Source organism: Dendronephthya gigantea, unplaced genomic scaffold (assembly GCF_004324835.1).
Source record: "Dendronephthya gigantea isolate DGI-Jeju-01 unplaced genomic scaffold, DenGig_1.0 000028F, whole genome shotgun sequence".
NCBI lineage: Eukaryota > Metazoa > Cnidaria > Anthozoa > Malacalcyonacea > Nephtheidae > Dendronephthya > Dendronephthya gigantea.
Genome location: NW_021163038.1, coordinates 231,861 through 248,021, shown reverse-complemented (window position 1 = coordinate 248,021; position 16,161 = coordinate 231,861). Strand labels below are relative to the sequence as shown.

Genomic DNA, 16,161 nt, shown 5'->3' with positions numbered 1-16,161 from the left:
ACCAGAGATAAGTCAACCATTGAATTCAATGACTACAAAACTGCTCAATGAAACTGCTCTCTTTACAAGATATTCAACTAAAACAGGCTGTTTTCATAGACAAGTCTAAAAATCATTTTATGTACATCTATTGAACACGTCTGAATACTGCTAAGAGCAATTGTAGCGTTCACAATAAATAATTGTTTCAACCAATGTTGTCATGACCAGGATACTGTATTACAGTCTCTAGCTCTGCCCACTGTTGGCTGTCTTTTTTGAAGTGTTTTAATCCAGATATTGCAGAAGCAATTTTGGAGTAAGGATCTCCCACTGATAACTTACTATTTAGAGAGCAAGAAAAGTCATTTTCAGGACACGAACGAAAAAATTCCAAGTCCAGGATATTTCATTTTCGAGAAGGCAAATTTAATGTCAACTCTTGCCGATCCTCTTTCCACGAGAACTACAAAATAATTCATCAAATAAGGGAATAAGTTTTTGATCTGATGTTATTGATTAATATAAACTGATAAAAACAAAATAAACGCTTGCATGTCAGTACAACAGCGCAAGAAGGTAGCTACCCTCACGAGATCAAGTTTTTCCAGCTTTTACCTTGACAAAATTTGATTGTTTGAGTTCTGGTGTTTGACGACGGGCGGTTGGATTGAAACACGAAATTGATGGTCGAGTTTGTGAAATATTCCACCAGGAAACTGAAAGAAATAAAAGGGTGACGCGTCACGATCTTAAGGAGAGGTTTGTGCAGGAGATGGATTCATAGAGTTTCGACGTTAATGTTGATTTCATACCTCTTTACTTTTTGACTTCTTTTCTTGTGTCGTCGCTGATCTGAGTTTTGCCATTGTGGTTATTACCTCGTTCATTCTTTTGGAATCTATGGTGAATGATCATATGAAACTGTTAGTGTTTGATTGCTTCATGCACGGTTAAACGTGATTCATCTTGTGGGTGAATACTTGCTGAAATATTCCACACTTATTGACAGAACTATCTGAAGACTGAAAGTGTCTCTTGCCAATCTATTAGCTGAGATTTCACTGGCGAGAGACCAAGGACTTGCGACCCTTCCTCTCTATGATAATTGATATTGACTCCATTATCAGTGATCATACCAACCTTCCTCTCTCTGGGCGTCTTGGTTCCATCTTGGTGACCGCTGCGGGTCCCACCTGAACCCTGATGAACTACAAAAGCAGAATGTTACGAATCTCAAGTCCAGTTGAATGTATTTTTTCTGAACAACGCTTTCTTTTACTCCTCACCTTTGTCTTTCTTCAGCAGTTAATCGTTTCTTGATGCGACGAAAATGATGAACTTGGAAGAAGAAAAAAACATGTACAGTCAAGCACGCACGGAAGTATTTCTTAAATGATTTCCTGAAGATTCCTCAGCCATCAATCAAGTTTTACGATCTCTGAGACTGAGAGTGAGAGAGACCAACCCCACCGCCCGCAAAATAGGCACTGTGTTTATCACTTAAAATGGATAAAGCAGGGGGGGAGTACCTTTGATATTTCGTAGTTCTTCTTCCCCCTCCTCTTCATCGTCATTAGAATCAAGATACTCGTTATTCTGCAAGATCGCCGTCTTCCGCCGAGCGCTCGGCATTCGCTGAGACAAGTTCGTCTTGGTCCGTTTGATTGGTGGTAATGACTGGAAGATATTTGAGAGTCGTGTCTGATGGACAGCTAGGAAACTGCAACACATTATCAATGAATTATACTCACAGATGAACGATCCACAACGGCTCTTTTATCCATCACATTACCAGGAAACTTGTGGGAGACATGCTGGAAGAAATAAATCGAATCTTTTGATGCAGTAAATAATTCCGCGCTTTGATAAAAAGCCAAGAGAATACGCTTCGAGTAAGAAACTGTGTAGGTCAGGCATGAACAAGATCTCTTCAGTACAAAAGTAAAATTCTTACCCGTGACGACTTCCAGTCTTGAATTGATTCGTCTTCGTTGAAAATATTCAGTTCCGATGTTCTACAAGAGAAATACGAGATGATTGATTGGAAGAGATGAAGAACCATCCATTGACAAGGTAATTTTCTGCCAATCTTCTTAATGCGCAGCTTTTTTAGTCGTTAATGAAGAGACGGTTCCTACAGTACCTAGCACTGGCCAGTCTTTGATAAGGTAAACAGATGATATCTCGGTGAGCCAACAGATCATTTATTATCGTAGGATCATTCACAATATTTTTACTGTTTTGACGTTTCGTTGCTTCGTGAGAGGACGATGTGGACGGGATCCTTTCCAAAGATGAACTCTTGTCTTGTTGTTCATTGTTATCATCAGGGTCACTGGGGACGGTAGGGGACCCTGGGGGTTGAAGAAGATGATCCTTGACACGACAGCCCTGTGAGAATAAAACCAGATTTTGTTTCGTAAAACCTACCACTTTTTCCAATCAGTAAATTTAGTAGATTTGTGGAAGAATTATATCTAATATCCCAACTTGACAACTTTCATCTCAAGATTACAATGAAATAATATGTTGTTGTTATTCAACGGAATTTCTTCACATTCATTGTAATTACTAGCTCAGAGGTTTTTGCAAAAATTCTTACCGTGAAAACGCCGATGGAATCGTAAAGCAAAGCCTTCTGCTGACAACACGGATAAACGCCAGCCAAATCATCAGATTTACCTTTATACTCCGACGATGAAGTGTGATACTGACAATGACCAAGCTCGGTGCAGGGAAAATAACATCGACATTGGTGACAATACAGGATGTTAGTTGATCCCCACAACCTGAGAAGATACTTAAGATTGTTGACCTGTAACTCACCTGTAGACTTTTCTAATATAATGATTGATAGAATTTGCAAAAGAGGTTCGACCATTTTTTACCTCCAATAAACATCACGCCAAGTTTTCAACTTCTCTTTTAAACTCACGAGATGATCGTTAATATCCCATAATGCGTCACTGAAGAGGAGCAAAGAAACTGTAGAAACGTACAACAATAGAACTACATGCAGCTGGGGCGGTTGTTTGTCATATCTAAAACGCATGATAAAACACTCCTTCGCGGCGTGTCTAAGAGAGCTCAGTGTCAGCTTCTGAGCGGAAAAGAAATGAAAACAACTGCATACTTACCGAGAATGTGAATAGGAAATCTCCCCTCTTGAGTCAACATGCATTCTAGGAAATTATCAAAGGTTCAGTCTTGAAGACATACAGATTACAGCAGGCAATAATTCACTCAAAATCAGCTTCCCCTAAAAGATTTTGACCACAAAATTTACCTGTTTAAAACACAAGGCACCTTACACTGATTCTTTGCAGTCAGCAATCTCTTGCAGGCAACACATCTAAAACAACATAAAAAAAATCAAATATAGTGGAAGTTCCTCCAACACTTATCTTATTTGATTAACTGTATGATCTAGATAATCACTTATATATCACCAGTAGTACTGTGCACTGTCATTACTACAATCACCACAAATGCCATCTCATTTTAAATTTTAAGATAACCTGAATAAAGTGCTTGCATCCTCTTGACTGGAGCTATTTGTTCCAGGTGAACCTTCAACAAACTCTTCAATTTTCTTACAAAATAACTTACTAAAAAAATCCAGACATATCTATTTATCTAGAGAACAATGTACCTGAGACCAGGTTGAATGACCCTGTGTGTCCCTACAGCTGATTATTATCATTCAAAATAGTAAATAAAAATACCTTTTAAATTTGTCTTTTCTATCTTTGACTGCATCTAATTCTGAATGATTAAATAATTTACTTATCCTAAAGTAAAAAAATGTATTGATAATTGCTCTGAAATCCACAATACAGTACTTGTTTGTTAACTCTTCCAGTTATCCATTTATTTAATTATCAATTCAAGATTTAATTTGAGGGAGAGTTTCTCACCTGGTTACTAATTTATCATTGATGCAATTCATATTGCAGGGTGTTGAGACAATAGCAGACATATTTTCATGACAGTAATGAATACATTTCGTGACCTATCAAGAAAAAATGTTTACATCGTCAATCCAACTTTGGAGAATTAGGGACATTTGAGTGATTGGAAACCTCCTGAAAAAATTATGATTGAGGCAAACTGGTAAAGGTAAAGAAAACTAACCAAAGAATCCATCCTTAAAAAATCTGATGAGATTAAAATTGAAATAACATTATTTGGTTCTGAAATGACAGCAAAAGAAATACGATGTAAACTAGCTTGTATGCATGACTACTGTTTTATTAAAATATCACTGAATATGGGCAATACCTAATCCTGGTACAACATCATCATCACTGTTTGTTGCATCACGTTTAACATATCTCATTAACCAATCAAATATCTGCACATCACAATGCACAGAGATGTCCACTTCCTCCCAGCGTTGGGGTTCCAGAGAGAGGTACTCCGCAAAATATTTCATCTCGTTCACCAGCAAGTCCCGAGGACACAAGAAGTCTTGCTTCACTAAAGGTCCAATATAGTTATACAATCGAGTTTAAGTTAAATTAAGTTTAGATTAAGTTCGCAAATTTATGGCATTCACTGGATAAGAAATAATCTCAAGAAAGATAATGGTTCTAATAGACCTTTCTTATAATGACGTCAAACGCGGAAAGTCTGATGTTACACGAAATTTGATTGGCTCCACATAACTATCCAGCCACTCAAACTTTGTGTAACATCAGACTTTCCGCGTTTGATGTCATTATGAAAAAGGTCTATTCATCAATCGCACGGCTAATAATTAGTTGATATGCACCTGACTAATCAATGAACTAATAAAATATTTCACATGACAGTTTACTGTGTTTCATGCATACTTACAATTCTTACTTTCATCACAGACATGAATCACCATTTTAGGTCTAAAAGAAGAATGAGATAAATCCAATGTTTATTTCCTGGTTGAGAGTAATCTACACTGCATTCAACCACAAAATTTTAGTCATCTGTAATGATACAGATCATAAATCAATTGTGAAATTTACCCATCAGTTGATGGCTGCTTGGGTTTAAATTTCTTATTCACCATCATTGAATCCTTCTTCTGATCAGTGACATTTTCAGTTTTTATTTTGCTATTGAGAGAAAGAAACTTATTAACTGTATATTCTTGGTGTAGTTACTACCTTTACGGGATGATATCATATTTCATAAAAAACAATGTATCCACAAAATTCTACCCGTACCTTGAAACTTCTTTTGTTTTTAATAGAAGGAAACATTGACGCAACATAAAAGAAAATAAGATTGAAATATTAAAAGATATGGACCTCCACAAGTGCTATATATCAACTAAATGGCTCTATTTTCTTTACCTAATACCAGATTATTTACTTGCTATTGGAAAGGTTTATATAAGTTTAGGGTTGGGGACTAAACAGCATGTTTACAACTGCTGCGATACTGTGAATCATATGGGGATAAATGCATAATTTTGACCCAAAAGAGATGAAAATAATTAGCTATCTGAGAACACCATTCTCTAAATCTACCAAATATAAACTCGCCTTTCTCTGAGGTTTGTTCTGTTAAAGAAACATCTTTATCAATAGAAACACCATCATCTTCAACTGCATGGATCAACTCATCCGGACTTTTATCTTGCTTGTGGAGTAAATAATTAGCAACACTATCCAGATCATCATTGAGATCACTGCCTGGTGCGATAAAGAGTCTGTTGTGGCAGAGTTCATCCCATTTCTTTGCACACTGTTGAAAGAAAATTTGGATATTAGAGTACAAATGAGACAAGTTAATGGCAGATCTACCCTACAAGTGTACCAGCTGACATTGATTATAGCTGGCCTGGAATCCATGGCTTGCATGCATAGTAATAAGAGCACTTCTCTGGAGTGCAGGAGGGAAGGTTTGATTACAGATGAAAGACCTTAAAAATCTTATATTTACCCAGGCTAATAATTCATTAATCAATTTAATATAACAATGTTGTTTATAGTTTATGCACTGATTATTCACTTCTGTAAGAAACAGTCCATCATTTCTGCATTTTTTTAACAAACCTGCTTCGGCGTTGCTCCCGGGATCAATTTTGCAATGGAAACCCAATCTTTTTCATCTTCACTTGAACTCGTAAACTTTGTCGAAGTGAGGAGCGATTTTAGCACCAATTCCAACGCCATTTCAACAATATATGACGACAAACAATCTTAAACCAATGCCTCGTTCAGGATTGCCTTTTCACAATTACAAAACAACGAAAAAATTATCAAAAACATCTTTACAAACTCCCAAGTTGCCAAGGAATTGTTGAATGTTTATGAATCACTTATGATCCTCGTATTAACTGTCGTAGATGAAGTATTGCTATAACGAGCATCATGTCCAGTTTATCTATACAGATCAGTGAGCTGTAGGGTGGTTTAGGGGCGTTTTCTGGGAGTGTCAAAGGCCTGGTAAAAGGTCAGGGTCAATAAAATTGTTTTTTTTTTGGAAAGAATCAAAACTTCACAAATGACTGGTTTTCGAACGAGAAATTCCTGTTTTACAGGATACGCTATGTTTTTTCAATTTCATGTAAATGAATTGTGCGTTGTTTTCGTCGATAATGATCCGGTGGCTCGCTGCAAAAACAGTTATAGGAAGTCTCAGTTATGCTGCAATCGGTCAAAAAATTCCTCGAAGTCAAAATAAATCTACGAAATGTTGCAAGGTTTCGTTGTGTCCTCGTGGAAAATACCGCTAAGGCTGGATGTTCGAGCAATCGAGAACTACCACAGCTAGAAAGTGATAAACATCAATTGCATTTCAATGATAGTAGATTATCCACTGAATCTAAATCGTCTTCTGATATCCTAAAAGCGTTTGTTATACTGAAATTGTGTACCATTAATACTTTAGTTGACAATAGCGAAAAGGTTCGTATTTATTTTTTATGTTATTTTGTACTCAGCATGCTTCCGAAACCCAATACATCGTGTCAAAAAGGAATCCGTTTTTTTAACACAATTGTTTTGAAACAAAGACAAAGTAAGTACACCGTATGGGTTAGCTAGAGTCTGATATTCTTGTATGTTAGTAATTTAGCTTGTAGGTACACCACGTAAGTATTTAATACTGCAAAGCTTTCGGTCTGTTAACCCGGGCCTTCATCAAAATGTGTCAAGATGTGCCTTTTTATTGCACTGATGAAAGCCCGGGTTAACGGACCGAAGCTTTGAAGTATTAAGTACTTAAGTGGTGTAGCTACAACCTAAGTATTTACCTAGAGTCTATTTGTAAAAGTGACAGATGTTAAAAGGAGTTTTAATAAATGACTGGATTTCAATCATTTTTTTACAGCTGCTTGCATGGTGCAAAGGAATATTTGGTGATCAATTTTATGAGAAGATTATAAAGAGAACTATTTACAAGCAGTTTGTAGCTGGTGAAACTGAGCAAGATGTCAAATTTATTGCATCAAACTTGCAAAAATCCAACATTAATTGTATGTTTTGTATTCCATCTGAAGACATAACAGCTGATAACTTATTACTGAATGCACATGATGTGTAAGTTGATATTGAATGACTTTCATTTTTACAATAAAATCATGTTTCCAAGGTCATGGCTTGGCCTTCAAAATTATATTTTTTCACATCACAACTCACTAGCTACACATCACCTGTACATGGTGTTAAATTGTTTTACTTTGAATTTGTTTTATTATGGTAGAGAGCTTCTATATGATACAAACCTCAATTTGATGTTGGACTGTATTGATATCACAGGTGATAATAACTATCATTTTACAAATAGGCTATTAGACTACAGTCTAGAACTTGTGTACAAGCCAATATCTATGAAAATAGCAATGAATATAATAAAACTCTTCTACATTCTTACCTTGCCTCAATTCTACCTTTAAGCTTCTCTTGGATGCTTTGCCCAAACAAAAATAACTCCATTCATCAGTTCAGATGCCGTGGTAAGAAAAACTTCATTCACAAACTAGGACCAACACACTGCTACAAATTACATAAAAGTCCAGTTTATTTTTAGACACGACAGTAACACTTGAGCAAAGTGTCCTCTCAGTCAATCATAGAGCAGTTTAAAGAGAAATCACACTTATCTATCATCTAATAAGTCATAAGTGTGATATTTACCATTTCAGAGAGAAGTAACAGATTTGCTTTCTGACTACAAAGTAAACCACGACAAGAGGCCCTCTGAGCTGAGTGTCACAACTTGGTCAAAAGCACTTGATTCAAATCATGAGGTAGTACATCTCCATTCTTTTCTATCCATTCCATCCATATAAGGTTCATGAAGGACATTTTTCAAGCTGGATAAATCTTGTTTCTTCATTGCAGTCCAAATTCCTTCCCAACTGTAATAGTGCAACAAACAAGCATGTTAAGAAATCTTTAACAAGATTGGATAATCTAGCTAATGTATGTATAAAATACCAAAACTGATCCACATTTTTTGTTGCCAGAAATCAAGTTGTTTGACCATGAAGTTGTTTTTCTTTTAGCATGCTCAAGAACGAGGAGTAAAATTGATGTTAGATGCTGAATATCTGAGTCTTCAAGCAGGCATGGATTTAATCATTCTGGCTATGCAACAGAAATATAATCAACAAAATCCAATTGTTTATAACACATATCAATGTTACAGAAAGGTAGAACTGTGCTTAATGCTGAATTAGTTTAGGTTTCTTCCTGTAGTAACACTGGATCAATAAGAGATGATCCTTACTGGACCTCTAGGAAGAACAGTTTAGAACTGATAGAGCTATCCAGTATAAATAAAGTTAGTTTAGTTTAGGTTTCTTCCTGTAGTAGCACTGGATCAATAAGAGATGATCCTTACTGGACCTCTAGAAAGAACAGTTTAGAACTGATAGAGCTATCCAGTATAAATAAAGTTAGTTTAGTTTAGGTTTCCTCCTGTAGTAACACTGGATCAATAAGAGATGATCCTTACTGGACCTCTAGAAAGAACAGTTTAGAACTGATAGAGCTATCCAGTATAAATAAAGTTAGTTTAGTTTAGGTTTCCTCCTGTAGTAACTCTGGATCAATAAGAGATGATCCTTACTGGATCTCTAGGAAGAACAGTTTAGAACTGATAGAGCTATCCAGTATAAATAAAGTTAGTTTAGTTTAGGTTTCCTCCTGTAGTAACACTGGATCAATAAGAGATTATCCTTACTGGACCTCTAGGAAGAACAGTTTAGAACTGATAGAGTTATCCAGTATAAATAAAGTTAGTTTAGTTTAGGTTTCCTCCTGTAGTAACACTAGATATATAAGAGGTGATCCTTACTGGACCTCTAGGAAGAACAGTTTAGAACTGATAGAGCTATCCAGTAAAGATAAAGTTAGTTTAGTTTAGGTTTCTTCCTGTAGTAATACTGGATCAATAAGAGATGATCCTTACTGGACATCAAAAGAGAAAGAAGAAATGTAAGCGTAGCTCACTATAGTTGATCTCTTAATTCAGATCCTTGAATTTTGCATACTTTTATAACAGGACACACCAGCAAGGATTCAGAATGACGTAGAATACGCTGAAAAGCACAACTTCAAGATTGCTTGCAAACTAGTGCGAGGTGCTTACATGGAACATGAGCGCGAGAGAGCAGCAAAATATGGCTATGAAGATCCCATCTGCGATAGTATTGAAGAAACAGAACGTAATTATAAACTTGTAAGAGCCAATGCATATGAAATGATCATATTAGAAACAGACTGACAGGTGATCATCAATATATATTCACAGCGTAAATGCTATGGTATTTCTTTCAAGGCAACGGACCTGATGCTACCATTAGTTGCCAAAGGAAAAGCTGAGGTGATGTTTGCAACACATAATGAAGATTGTGTTGAATATGGCGTCAAACGAATAAAGGAACTCGGTGTAAAACCTGATGATGGTTCCGTCTCTTTTGGCCAGCTTTATGGCATGTGTGACCATGTCAGCTACGGATTAGGTAAGCTTGAAAACTACATCTTTACCTTGCGTGCAATTCACGGTATTCTGTGGATGGTATTCGCAATGGTAAGATCTAGAGCGGAGATCATGTTCCTTCTGCTGTGTGATTCTCAAGTTCGTTCTCTTATAGGAAATGCTGGTTTCATAGTTCACAAGTCCGTCCCCTACGGTACAGTCGAGAGTTCCATTCTCTATCTCTTGAGGCGAGCTCAAGAAAATAAATCTATGCTGAAGAGAACAGCGAAAGAAAGCGCCATTTTACTCAGCGAAATGAAGCGGAGAGCATGGAGAATGTTTGGATACGTTTAGCTTTAGACGTTTCAAAGTCCAATCCACGTACGACACGGATACTCCACGATATTTTTCACCCGCAGGCGTTGAGTATAAATCCCGTTAATTCGTTAAATAATAAATATACCAGTTTTCTAGAAACTATATATATTCATTACTTTTTTGTATATAATATAACCCTAATATTTAACCAAGATAAATGAAGATATTTCATAACTTTATACTTAAATATTTTCAATATTATATACCCCCTGAGGCCTGTTCACCGGCGATCAAATTTTGTCGGATCAAATTCACTTCTGATGGATGTTTTAGAGTGTGTTGAGTCTTGACTTGCAATGTATTTGGGCAGCAAATCAACTAAAGTCGACACAGTATTTCCTTAGCAGTAACACACTACATTCAGGGTCGCCAGATTACTGAAAAAAGAAGCCAAAACATTGTTGTAGTCGGCCCTTTGATTTCTTTGTTTGAAAATTGAAATAAAGAAAACAACGAATCACGATTATGGTAACAATATTTGGCCAATTTATTCAGTAATCTCGCAACCCTGACTACATTCCATATGTCAGAAGCGTATTGGATCGGACAAAATTTAGATCTGAAGACCGTTCTAAATCAATATATATATTCTCTGCGCCTTCCACAAAGGCTGGGCCATTGCGACTGTAAATAAAGAAGCCATTTCATGCATGTATATCAGAAATTACCACTAGTAAGCAAAAGTCTTCACCGTTGCCAAATCGTTCTTAACTGCCAAACTCAAAATTTGATAAGGATCCATCAGGACTATATCGTGACAAATGGTACATTAAACAACCAGCGATTCATTCTCAGGACAATTGTTACTCCAGCATTCATTTGAGAACACTAGGCTTTGGTATCGAAGAATAATTGCATCCTTTCGACGGAATAAACGAGGCCAGACCTGACCAAATGTGTCTTTATTTGAAAGACTCACATTGTCACAAGGTTCAAGGCACTCAAGGTGAAGGCTTTCCAATATCCCGTCTACTCCATCCAGTTAACTCTGAGCTCCGCAGCTCTCAGCCAAGGACATTAGCATTGTGAGGGTCGTAATTCAGTTCTTTCTCCCGCAGTCGTCTTTTCAATTCCTTCCACAACAGTTTTCGTTCTTTCAATACACCGTCCAGCAAACCGCGGTTCTCCGCTGCTCGTCGGGAAAGGTACGGCAGAACATCGGAAACAGATCCGTAGGGAACGTATTTGAAGACGTTGTATCCCGACTGACCTGGAAATGACAACAATGACGTCACTAAATGACGCCTACTCTCGACTTGTTTGTGAGCAATAATCAACCTCCCGTGACCCACCTTAAGGCGAGGGTCAGCAGGGATGTGGGTGACCTACGACCTGTGTTCCTACTCACCTAAGATAAAGGATACCTGGTCACACATGCCAAGCAGTTGAGCAAAATATACTCCGCCCTGATCGCGAGGTATGGAGAGCTCAATCATCCTATATCGGTGGAAAAGCGAAATGAAAATTTAAAGAAATTACACGGAAACCTCATGAAGAAATGTTGCGTCAAATGGCGCGTTCCTGGGTGTCATTGGGTGAGGCGCATGTCATTGGGTGAGGCGCATGTCATTGGGTGAGGGACCATGGGGATAAGAGTTGAATGAATGCAAGAATCAAAAGTTACCTCTGTAGTGTGAAAACAACAGAATCCTCGTTATGACTAGCGACCACGATATTCGCTCCAGACCGCTTTACTTCCTCCAAGATGGTGCTAACAATCTTGTTATAATTATCACAAGTAGCCCGATAATCAGGCTGTATTGGGTCTTCATAGTTCATCGCCTGTGCGCGAGCCTTCTCTTGTTCCATGTAAGCTCCGCGGACTATCTTTGCCCCGAATTTAAAGCCTTCGCGACGGGCAAGTTCCATATCTGTTTCCACCGAATTATAGGCGTCCTGTGGCATTAGAAGAATTAACGTAAGTAGGGTTTACAAACCACAGTTATGTTCCATTCACAACATATTCAAGTGTATCGTAACCTTACAAACCCTTCCCCAGATCAGGATAGTAAAGACCTTATGGTGAACTTTCTATGGTAGGTTCAGCTGTCCCCTGTCTCCTGTCCCTGGCCCCCTAGCTGCGGCTCTATCAATTAGGATAACCCCGGCGAGGCTTTACCAACCTTCAAATAACATTGATAGGTATTCAGTATAATCGGTTTCTCTCTGTTATACAATCTTTGCATGTCCAGAGTGAGTCTACTGATAGCTGGTTGAAAATACGTCTGTTCAGCGTCGACCATGAGACGAACATTCTGTTCCATCGCTCTCTGTTTCAAGATGAAGGTGTTCTATGGTTAGCCTGGAGTGGCCGAGTGGGAAGAACACGAACACGTCCTTACCTTGGCCAACTGATGAAGACGATCTCTCATGCTTTCCATCTGCTGCAGTTCAGCATCAGTTAACGCTGAAATGACTGGATCGCTCGCGTCATCCTTAAAAATGACGAAAGATTTGGAGAAGTAGTTGACGAAAGATTCGGAGAAGTAGTCTTGGTGTACTTCTGCTGGTGACATTTCATCCAAAGGCAAAGAAAGAGATTATGATACAATAGAATACTCACGGGCGACGCTTGAAACAGCTTAGAAAGTTCTAATTGCGGTGTTAGAAAATGACTCCATTCAATGATGTCAATATCACTGAAAAACAAAACAAAACAAAACGATAGAAATGAAGAACATTGAACCAGATTTTCAGATCTAACCTCGGCTGACTCAACCAATGCGCAATGTGGTGAGTGTTCAGTCATCATGGTTCTTCTCTTAATATGAGCAGAGCTCAACGAGTATGAAAGTATTCACATGAATTACCCAGATTTCGTGATATCAATCGTGTCAAAGATCGCATTCGCCTCTTCTTCACCTAGTTGCATCTATGAAGTAAAGATGACAAAGAACAGATTCACAAATTATATTCCAAAATTGTTTCTGGTCCGTACTCATGCACCCCTTTATAATACAACAAAAAAAACTTACACCAAGTTTCAGAAGACCTTTGAAGAATCCGTCACGTGCAATTCTTCTGTTCATGATCCTTCCTTCGGCACACTGGCTGGCCATTTGATCAAAATGATACTTGGTTTGGTAGAGAATCTCAGATAATCTTAACTGAGAGTATCAAAGATAATCATTCAAGATGTGATTTAAAAAACATAGCTGGTAATGTGCTCAGGTTTCTTTTTTTTCTCAGGTTTTCAATTCTTGTTGAAGTATTGGTGCAGCACAATGGATTGTTAATTGGAGATGGATAAGAATTTTTAAAAAACAATGAAAATGCAATTACCAGCAACTGAGGCCGTCCAAGCGCTGTCAACTTAATGGCTGCAAATCCATTGTCACTGGCATAACCTAAGTGATTTAAGACCATATGTGATGATAAAATAATGCATTAAGTCATCTCCATATACAAACTCATTCTGAAATATTGATTTCTAATATTTGAACTGATTGCAATATAACAATCACATATTTACCCACTGCATCAATGCATTTCAAGAATGTTTCTAAATGCAAATCACATTTATGCTCGTCTTCGTAGAAGTAGGTTCTCGCACTGATCACCTTTTTTCTTCGGTCTGCAAAATCCTTGTTCAACTGGAACTGTTTCACAATCTCCTTGTTTGGAGCTAAACAGCAATAAACTAATTCAATTAATTGGGGAGAATGGGTCCTGTTGTCACTTGGGTGTAATGGTCAGGTATAGCTCCAAGTTAAAAGATGAGTAAGGGAAAATACCAGCCTGCCTGCCCATCCCATAGCCCTGCACACTAACAAAGATTCATATATCAATTACCTTGTTTAGGAGTGGTTTTGCCTTCACTTTCAGAACTGCTTCCAGTGCTAAAATGCAAGAGCATACCATCTTACTATTAAGAGGAAATGCAATACGTATGCCTAGCCCAACAGGTGCAACCAACCACTTGTGTGCAACCAAGCAAGCTCACCTAGTTTCATCAATGTCTTCTTCAACAGAATAATCAAGTATTGCCCCAACACCAAATTTCTGAAGTCTTGTCACAACTGGCTTCAGAGCAACTTGATCTTCACCGCCAACAAAATGTCCATAAAATGTTGCCTTCATCAGAGAGTTGAACATTCTTTCTCCAAGAAATTTCTTCCCATATTTCATTAACTAAATAAATTTAAGGAGAGTGTTTTAAGGACAGAAATCTGGTAGCAATTTGTGGGTAATTTAGCAAATGAGGACAAAATGGGAGAAATTAATAAAATGATCTATTTTGTAAATGTTTAAATGCAACAATGACAAGAACTACAACAAAATAATTAACAGTTAAGGTGATTACAAGATTTTCTATAAACCACCTGCTGGTTGCAATAGAAGTCAAACTGGCTCAGTTTCAAAGTTTTGACCTAAGTTCAAGGTATCACAATTTCTAAGAATCTTGATGTGCTAACTTCCATGGAACACAAAACTACCCTCTTATCAGTTTTATCAAGTTGTTATCAAAGATTTTATATTGTACAAATTTGCCAGAGGGTAGTAAAGTACTTAATGGCTATAATATGTTTCACCCAAGTATATTTCCAGACACAATTAAGGTCAATCAAAGTGATAACAGATGTCATTAATGGTCTTATAACTCCGGCTTTATATGTATACATTACTTTCTATCATACGAATCAAAACAAGGGCAGTATTTCAACTTGCAAAAGAATAATACTCCTGTCTATTTTCTTTTAAATTGGTCAAGTCGAACAACAGGACTCGAACAAAATATTCTTGGGTGTCACAATATACTAAAAAAACACAACATGAATGTGCAAATATTTCGCTTGAGTTTACATCTCTGCAGGTATGAACCCATCCTTACAAGCATATAGTCTGTTATTTGGAAATGCAGCGAATAAAATAAAACTTTAAAAGAACTTTAAAACATAATTTGAAACTAACGCAATTATAAAAGTTCGAGAATTATTAATTGTGACAACAGCAGACAACAACAACACATAACAACACATACCTTTAAATTATTATCGACCAAGTAATTTACTGAACAGAGTCTGAACACGAACAAAGAACGTACAATTTCCCGTGTTGTTTTACTTCGATAAGCAATCTTTGTATCGTTAAAACTAATACTACTTTCGCTGTCTTGCTTCAATTCTGCAACAGTTTGACAACTTCTAACGATGGGGAGTCGTCTGCGAACTGAATCGCATGGCCGGCAAAAGTACCAGTTAAAATCCAAAACCGGCCGCTTCGGAAAGAATTTTCGATAGCTGAGCATCATCTTGATTTCAAAAGCTTTAAAATTAACATGTTCGAGAAATTTGAAGCTTTTATGATGCAAAAAGTTTGTCCTAGTTTCGTTTCATCGAACGTAAGAACGTTTTCTCGCAGTTTGACAGCATTTTCCGCATAATTTCGGTCTACAGGTAATTAGCATCATGACGTCAGACATGCTAACAGTTAATTAGAAAACTGTGATGTAACAATTTGTTCATTAACAAATGTTTCAAATCCTCTATTAGATGTAGTGAATTGTTAGTTACACTCATCCCTAATGACTAAAATTTGATACATTCAGTTAGCATAAAATAAAATAAAAGTTGGTTTTGTTTCTTGTCAAACTAATTGTACACTATATGTCCATAATTATTGGCAATGTTTTCCAATAGATGCTAATACTTTATATACAATAGCAGATATCCTAACCAGTGACCTGAGGAATTCAGTTGATTATGTTGATAACTGAACAGGTTTTACAATATATTACACTGCAGGTAACAAGAAACAGCTTTGGGCTTGTGTTTTGCAAGCTTCTGAGTATCAAGGATCAATTGTATTATTTAATAGAATAAGAATTTGTACACTAAGTGTGAATGAAACAAAGGCTGGTCTACCTATGTCATTGGTGGATCATCTGTC

At 37.1% G+C, this 16,161-nt stretch overlaps 3 protein-coding genes across 6 annotated transcripts; 1 reads left to right on the top strand and 2 right to left on the bottom strand.

Annotated features, from left to right (window-relative positions):
• Window positions 1-26: 26 nt before the first annotated feature.
• LOC114523870 (uncharacterized protein KIAA1841 homolog) lies at window positions 27-10,985 on the bottom strand. Of its 4 annotated transcripts, none has more exons than XM_028544926.1 (26): window positions 10,941-10,985; window positions 8,106-8,329; window positions 7,843-7,964; window positions 6,021-6,194; window positions 5,508-5,709; window positions 5,187-5,196; window positions 4,986-5,075; window positions 4,822-4,862; window positions 4,264-4,461; window positions 4,117-4,175; window positions 3,900-3,994; window positions 3,708-3,773; window positions 3,501-3,590; window positions 3,269-3,334; window positions 3,120-3,164; window positions 2,871-2,948; window positions 2,585-2,771; window positions 2,126-2,373; window positions 1,937-1,997; window positions 1,734-1,796; window positions 1,512-1,659; window positions 1,269-1,320; window positions 1,123-1,190; window positions 795-880; window positions 598-698; window positions 27-445 (listed from the first exon to the last, which is right to left on the bottom strand). In XM_028544926.1, the coding sequence occupies exons 4-26, from the start codon at window positions 6,138-6,140 to the stop codon at window positions 415-417; spliced, it is 2,205 nt and encodes a 734-aa protein (XP_028400727.1). In that variant the 5' UTR covers window positions 6,141-6,194; window positions 7,843-7,964; window positions 8,106-8,329; window positions 10,941-10,985; the 3' UTR covers window positions 27-414. The 4 variants fall into 4 exon arrangements, with proteins under 4 accessions (XP_028400727.1, XP_028400725.1, XP_028400724.1 ...); XM_028544924.1 differs by lacking the exon at window positions 10,941-10,985 and adding an exon at window positions 10,479-10,568; XM_028544923.1 differs by lacking the exon at window positions 10,941-10,985 and adding an exon at window positions 9,963-10,070.
• LOC114523876 (hydroxyproline dehydrogenase-like) lies at window positions 6,190-10,706 on the top strand. Its single transcript, XM_028544934.1, has 10 exons — window positions 6,190-6,875; window positions 7,300-7,508; window positions 7,672-7,727; window positions 7,866-7,924; window positions 8,114-8,218; window positions 8,313-8,393; window positions 8,477-8,623; window positions 9,478-9,654; window positions 9,754-9,937; window positions 10,070-10,706. Exons 1-10 carry the CDS (start codon window positions 6,612-6,614, stop codon window positions 10,246-10,248), a joined length of 1,461 nt encoding a protein of 486 aa, XP_028400735.1. The 5' UTR covers window positions 6,190-6,611; the 3' UTR covers window positions 10,249-10,706.
• Window positions 10,986-11,259: 274 nt separating the features above from the next.
• On the bottom strand, window positions 11,260-16,125 carry LOC114523873 (proline dehydrogenase 1, mitochondrial-like). The gene is made up of 13 exons (XM_028544930.1): window positions 15,254-16,125; window positions 14,216-14,403; window positions 14,065-14,111; window positions 13,745-13,897; window positions 13,555-13,619; window positions 13,248-13,379; window positions 13,083-13,144; window positions 12,836-12,911; window positions 12,615-12,707; window positions 12,396-12,542; window positions 11,897-12,168; window positions 11,621-11,709; window positions 11,260-11,482 (listed from the first exon to the last, which is right to left on the bottom strand). The coding sequence occupies exons 1-13, from the start codon at window positions 15,521-15,523 to the stop codon at window positions 11,277-11,279; spliced, it is 1,800 nt and encodes a 599-aa protein (XP_028400731.1). The 5' UTR covers window positions 15,524-16,125; the 3' UTR covers window positions 11,260-11,276.
• Between the last annotated feature and the right edge of the window lie 36 nt (window positions 16,126-16,161).

Coding starts and splice junctions, on each gene's coding strand:
- LOC114523870 (XM_028544926.1), bottom strand. CDS start 6,140: ATGGCGTTGGAATTGGTGCTAAAATCGCTCCTCACTTCGACAAAGTTT. Junction 4,863..4,985: donor AAGCAGCCATCAACTGATGG/GTAAATTTCACA, acceptor TTCTTCTTTTAG/ACCTAAAATGGTGATTCATG. Junction 2,374..2,584: donor ATTCCATCGGCGTTTTCACG/GTAAGAATTTTT, acceptor TTATTCTCACAG/GGCTGTCGTGTCAAGGATCA.
- LOC114523876 (XM_028544934.1), top strand. CDS start 6,612: ATGCTGCAATCGGTCAAAAAATTCCTCGAAGTCAAAATAAATCTACGA. Junction 8,219..8,312: donor CACTTGATTCAAATCATGAG/GTAGTACATCTC, acceptor TCTTCATTGCAG/TCCAAATTCCTTCCCAACTG. Junction 9,655..9,753: donor CAGAACGTAATTATAAACTT/GTAAGAGCCAAT, acceptor ATTTCTTTCAAG/GCAACGGACCTGATGCTACC.
- LOC114523873 (XM_028544930.1), bottom strand. CDS start 15,523: ATGATGCTCAGCTATCGAAAATTCTTTCCGAAGCGGCCGGTTTTGGAT. Junction 13,620..13,744: donor GAAATGCATTGATGCAGTGG/GTAAATATGTGA, acceptor TAAATCACTTAG/GTTATGCCAGTGACAATGGA. Junction 13,380..13,554: donor TTGGACGGCCTCAGTTGCTG/GTAATTGCATTT, acceptor TGATACTCTCAG/TTAAGATTATCTGAGATTCT.